General features: G+C 42.2%; 1 protein-coding gene across 1 annotated transcript in view; it reads right to left on the bottom strand.

Annotated features, from left to right (window-relative positions):
• LOC116840806 (dipeptidase 1-like) overlaps positions 1-4341 on the bottom strand; it is a 125301-nt gene that overhangs the window by 11000 nt on the left and 109960 nt on the right. Inside the window, exon 10 of the mRNA XM_032808015.1 lies at positions 1949-2084. Within this exon, the coding sequence (XP_032663906.1) occupies positions 1949-2084 (136 nt within the window). The remainder of the gene's footprint in view (positions 1-1948; positions 2085-4341) is intronic.

Here is a 4341-nt window from a genome sequence, read left to right as displayed (position 1 = left end):
GGGGGGGGGGGGGGGAGGGGCGCGTTTAACGCTGAAATACACACGCTGAGACATTATCAGAATGTGTGTCCCGAAGTGTAGAAGTCGAATGAAATTTAATAAAATTTTATTCGGTGAAATATGAGGGAATGCGGTGAAATTTCGACGGGATGCATTTTCATTAGCGAAATACCGGTGATATTATAATTAGATAAATGAATGGACGGACTGATTGTAACGCTTTCAATCCTTTAAACGCCGTAACTTTGACCCCACACGTTTCCATCGATAAACCCTGTGTGTGCCTATTAACTCGGAAGAGAAAGGAGAAAACAAAATAAAATAATTACTACAATTAACCATAGTTGTGCAGAAACGATCCAACCCGCAAAATTATGAGTTCTTGTTACCAATGGACACACGCACTAAGAGAAATTATACGATAAAAAATTAACAAACGGATATTTCTGACCAAAATATTAATAAATTTTTGTATCCGATCAGAAAACATCCGATTAGAAATATCGGTTCGGTTATTTTCATCGGTTTATCTGATAAAATGCCATTGTGATCGAAAGTATTCGATTAAATTTAATCGGATATCCTGATCGGATATAAAAATCATCTTGATCGGAAATATCCGTTTGTTAATTTTTTATCGAATAATTTTTCTTAATGTGGAAAATATTTCAGTCCGTGCGACTGAATACCAGATGAAAAACTCGCTGGCGAGAAGTAATATCTCTGTTACCGCGATCAAAAACGTTCGTTTGAGCATTCAGTCTGAACGTTGCATTAAAACTCAGATGAGATAATTGAAAGGAATCGGCTGAGTAGAAACCTCTTACGAGGATCTTTCTGTACTTACAATTGAGTTTTTCACCTAGTCTTCAAGTGACAATTGGGTCAAAAGAAAATTGGATTACACTGACGAAGTTGTTTTCCGTCCATAAATCTTTCTACATAAAACAAAAAGATTCAAGCCCTATTGACAACTAAAATTGATTAGAAAACAGTTTTTGTTTTCTATATTATCTAGTTGCGTCCTTTTTACCAATTTTTTAAAGGTTAGCTAATAATTAGCTTTGCTAATGAACATTAAGAGAAGAATCTAAAGAGAAGAAAATTGACATCTTGAACGATTGTGAAGAACCTCAATGCTATATACTTCTTAAATCATGCACCAAATTTTCATTTTCATTTTTTTAACGTACAAGATTGGATCATTTTTGTATAACTACGGCCAATTATTCCCTCTCCCCTTTCTCACTAAATTGTACACGATTACATTCTTCCGTAACTTGTTACGGAAAAAAGCGCCGTTTTAAACGTCGGATTTTAATTAAAGCATCGACGAATAAAAAAAGGTACTGAAGAGATGAAACACGCGGGCTGTCCCTTGAACGCTTATCTTTCGCAAAGTGCACTTATGAAACGTCAGTGTTGAGCGATCCAGAGAGCACGATACTTTAGAGCCGTTTAATACACACGTCATATGTGGCTATACGTCATAAGCGCGCGCGTGCAAGAAAGAGAGAGAGGGACGATTGGTGGGTGAGTGAGCGAGGGAAGAGACAAAGGAAGGAGAAAGGCACCATCGAATGGGGTAGTGGATCGTGCCAGCTGGTTCTACTACGGCTGGCAGGACTCCAAGGGAGCAAAAATCGCCGGGGTTTCTCGTCCGACGATGCACCGAGCGGGCCGGATGCATGATTTGTGTGCTTTATTAAATCCGATATTGGTCGAGTCGGCTAACCCGAACCAGGCCATCGGTTATCTCGCGGCAGAAACGAGCGTTCACTCCGTTCACCATCGTCGAAGCGGCTTCTCCACCTTCGGCCACGCGTCACGCTTTTTTTCATCGAGCTCGCGCCGCGAGAGATTGGACGGATGAGAGACGGTCCGCCCTCTCCTTCCCCTTTCTTTCTTTCTTTCTTTATTTTTTTTTCCTCGGGGAAGAATAATTTACCTGTTCCACTGCCTTGAACACCCGTATAAGATTCAGGCCAGCCAGCTTCTGAATGTCTCTCTCCGACCAGCCACGCGCTAGCAATTCCGCGAAGAGCTCCGGGTACTTGCTGACGTCCTCCAGGCCCGTCGGTGTCCTGGAGCAGAGAATTTACGATGAGACCTTATTGAGATTCGCGGATGAGACAGCGACGTGATCGATTAGGATAGAGCCGTAACAGATCGACCTGCGTCTCCCTCCGACGGCTCGAAACGTGATTCGCAGGCTTTTTAGTTAATTATAGGGATATTTCGTCGGAATTTACAACTCTCTGGGAAAGGAAGCGACATTGTTTTCTCTTTAAGGGAATGCTGAAGTAGATGACGAGTTCATAGAATATCGATAACGTAAAAACGATCGTCATTAACACCATCATCCTTTTCGTATTTCTTGTATATATAGATCTTATAACAATGTTATAATACTGCTTTGAGTGCGATTCATCAGACGCTGCAAATACTTTGAAGCGCCGTGTAAATCAGTGACGATTTTTTTTTAGACACCTCAAAATGTTTGCAGCGTCTAGTGGATTGCACCCTCTTACTTACTGTGTTAACAGTAAATACTCGTATAATCACGTATATATATAATCTTTCTGCAAACTGTTTATATGTTTTGGAGCTTCTAAATTCTATTGTAAAGATACGGAGGTGTTTCTCTTGAAATTTTTGTTAGCGGGGCAAACACTCGTACAGTACGTACAAGCTTACAGAATTTTTTATCAAGTAAATATTTGTGTTGACGGCTTGATGTGTAAATTTTAATATTTTTACGCATTTTCATATCGAAATGTCAACTTTAACATTTTAACATATTTATACGCTGACAGTTCGAAATGTCAATTTTAACATTTTTTGTCACTTTTCTCACATATTGAGCAACGCTCCAATTCATCGCTGCATGTCTCTTTCAGTGTGCAAAAACACTTGTAATTCTGTGCAACCAGTACGACGTAAATTTTTCAAAAAGGTTCAGTACTTCGTTGGTAAAGTTTTCAAATACAGCGTCCTTTTACAAGCTTAAAGCGAGAAGAGAACGACGAAGTATGTTCTGTCCTTTTCTGCTGGTATCACACGCGAAATATCGTCGCTGCAATGAAATGACACGTGGCGACTCGTTAACATGGGGCGACTCGGTAGAGCCCCGCAGCTGCCGTTCGGTGCGAAGTATGCACAGGATGAAAATATAATTTCATCCTTCTTTCAGCCACCGAAAATATTGTTTTAAAACACTGCACTCGCCGGCGATAAATTTTCGTTGGCGGGCGTGTGCGCGCGCGCGCGCGCGCCATAAAAGCCGATATGGAAATAATGTCCGTTCTGTAGAGGAGCGCGCCGGCTTGCGAACGTACGGTGCACCTAAGACCACAATTTACATGAATATTTCCGCTCGATAAGATAGGGCTTTAATGAAGCAGAAAGCTCCCCGGGAGTTTAAATTAGAAAACTGCTTGAAACTTTTATGGGTCCGGCTCGTACTTCGCGTATTCCTCCGTATTACTACGGTAATTTTGCGGCGTGCAATTCTTTCGCGGCATGCTGTACACCGCGCCGTGATGCATGTGGTGAGTTATGTATTTTCGTCCACCTCTGCATTATTCAGTGCGTTATAGGTACGACCTTGACGTGGCGCGTGGTGCTTTATAAAAAGCTCTCCCGTCCGTTATGCATGCGCGGGCGGCGTGAATTAAAAAAAAAAAAGGAAAAGTTAATTAATATGTGTCTGTGCAAGATTAATGATGCAGTTGTGTCCGTTGCTTTTTTGCCGCGCGATATTCTCAGCGCGATCCGAGATAGATATCTCTTTGTCGGGATAACGGAGAGAATTTCCGCCGGAGGCGCAACGAGCCCTTCCGTGAAAGGCGCTATAAATAATTGCTCGTGAACGCGCAACCACGGATATCTATTAACGATTAGATATTATTTATTCTTTATCTCTCTCTTGCCGTCGTAATTTCTCACCGGGAACAAGTATTTAGTCTAAATTATCCCGCGACATAGTTTCCGCGTTTTGCGCGATATGATCCGCGCTCTACTTTGCGATTCTGTCTCGGCTTAGAACGATTATTTGTAGAGGTTGTCGCGCACAGCATCTCCGTAAAAATTAGACAAACGATTCGAACATTCCGGACGAGGCGAGGCGACGGAAGATACGCGGGTGATTCACTTCGGGGAAGATCGAGGTACAGTAATGAGGTAGTCAGTCGGGGAAGTAGTCACGGATAAATTACACTAGTTACTTCGCGGGCGGTTTATCCGTCATTACTTTAATTACCAGTACGCCCGGTGACTGCAGCGAACTTCACCGTTCGAGAGAGAGAGAGAGAGAGAGAGAGAGAGAGAGAGAGAGAGAGA

Source organism: Odontomachus brunneus, unplaced genomic scaffold, assembly GCF_010583005.1.
Source record: "Odontomachus brunneus isolate Ranch 3 - 2012 unplaced genomic scaffold, Obru_v1 Obru_scaffold_012, whole genome shotgun sequence".
NCBI classification, from domain to species: domain Eukaryota; kingdom Metazoa; phylum Arthropoda; class Insecta; order Hymenoptera; family Formicidae; genus Odontomachus; species Odontomachus brunneus.
Note: the sequence above shows the minus strand (reverse complement) of the source record. Positions and strands in the feature narration are given on the sequence as shown.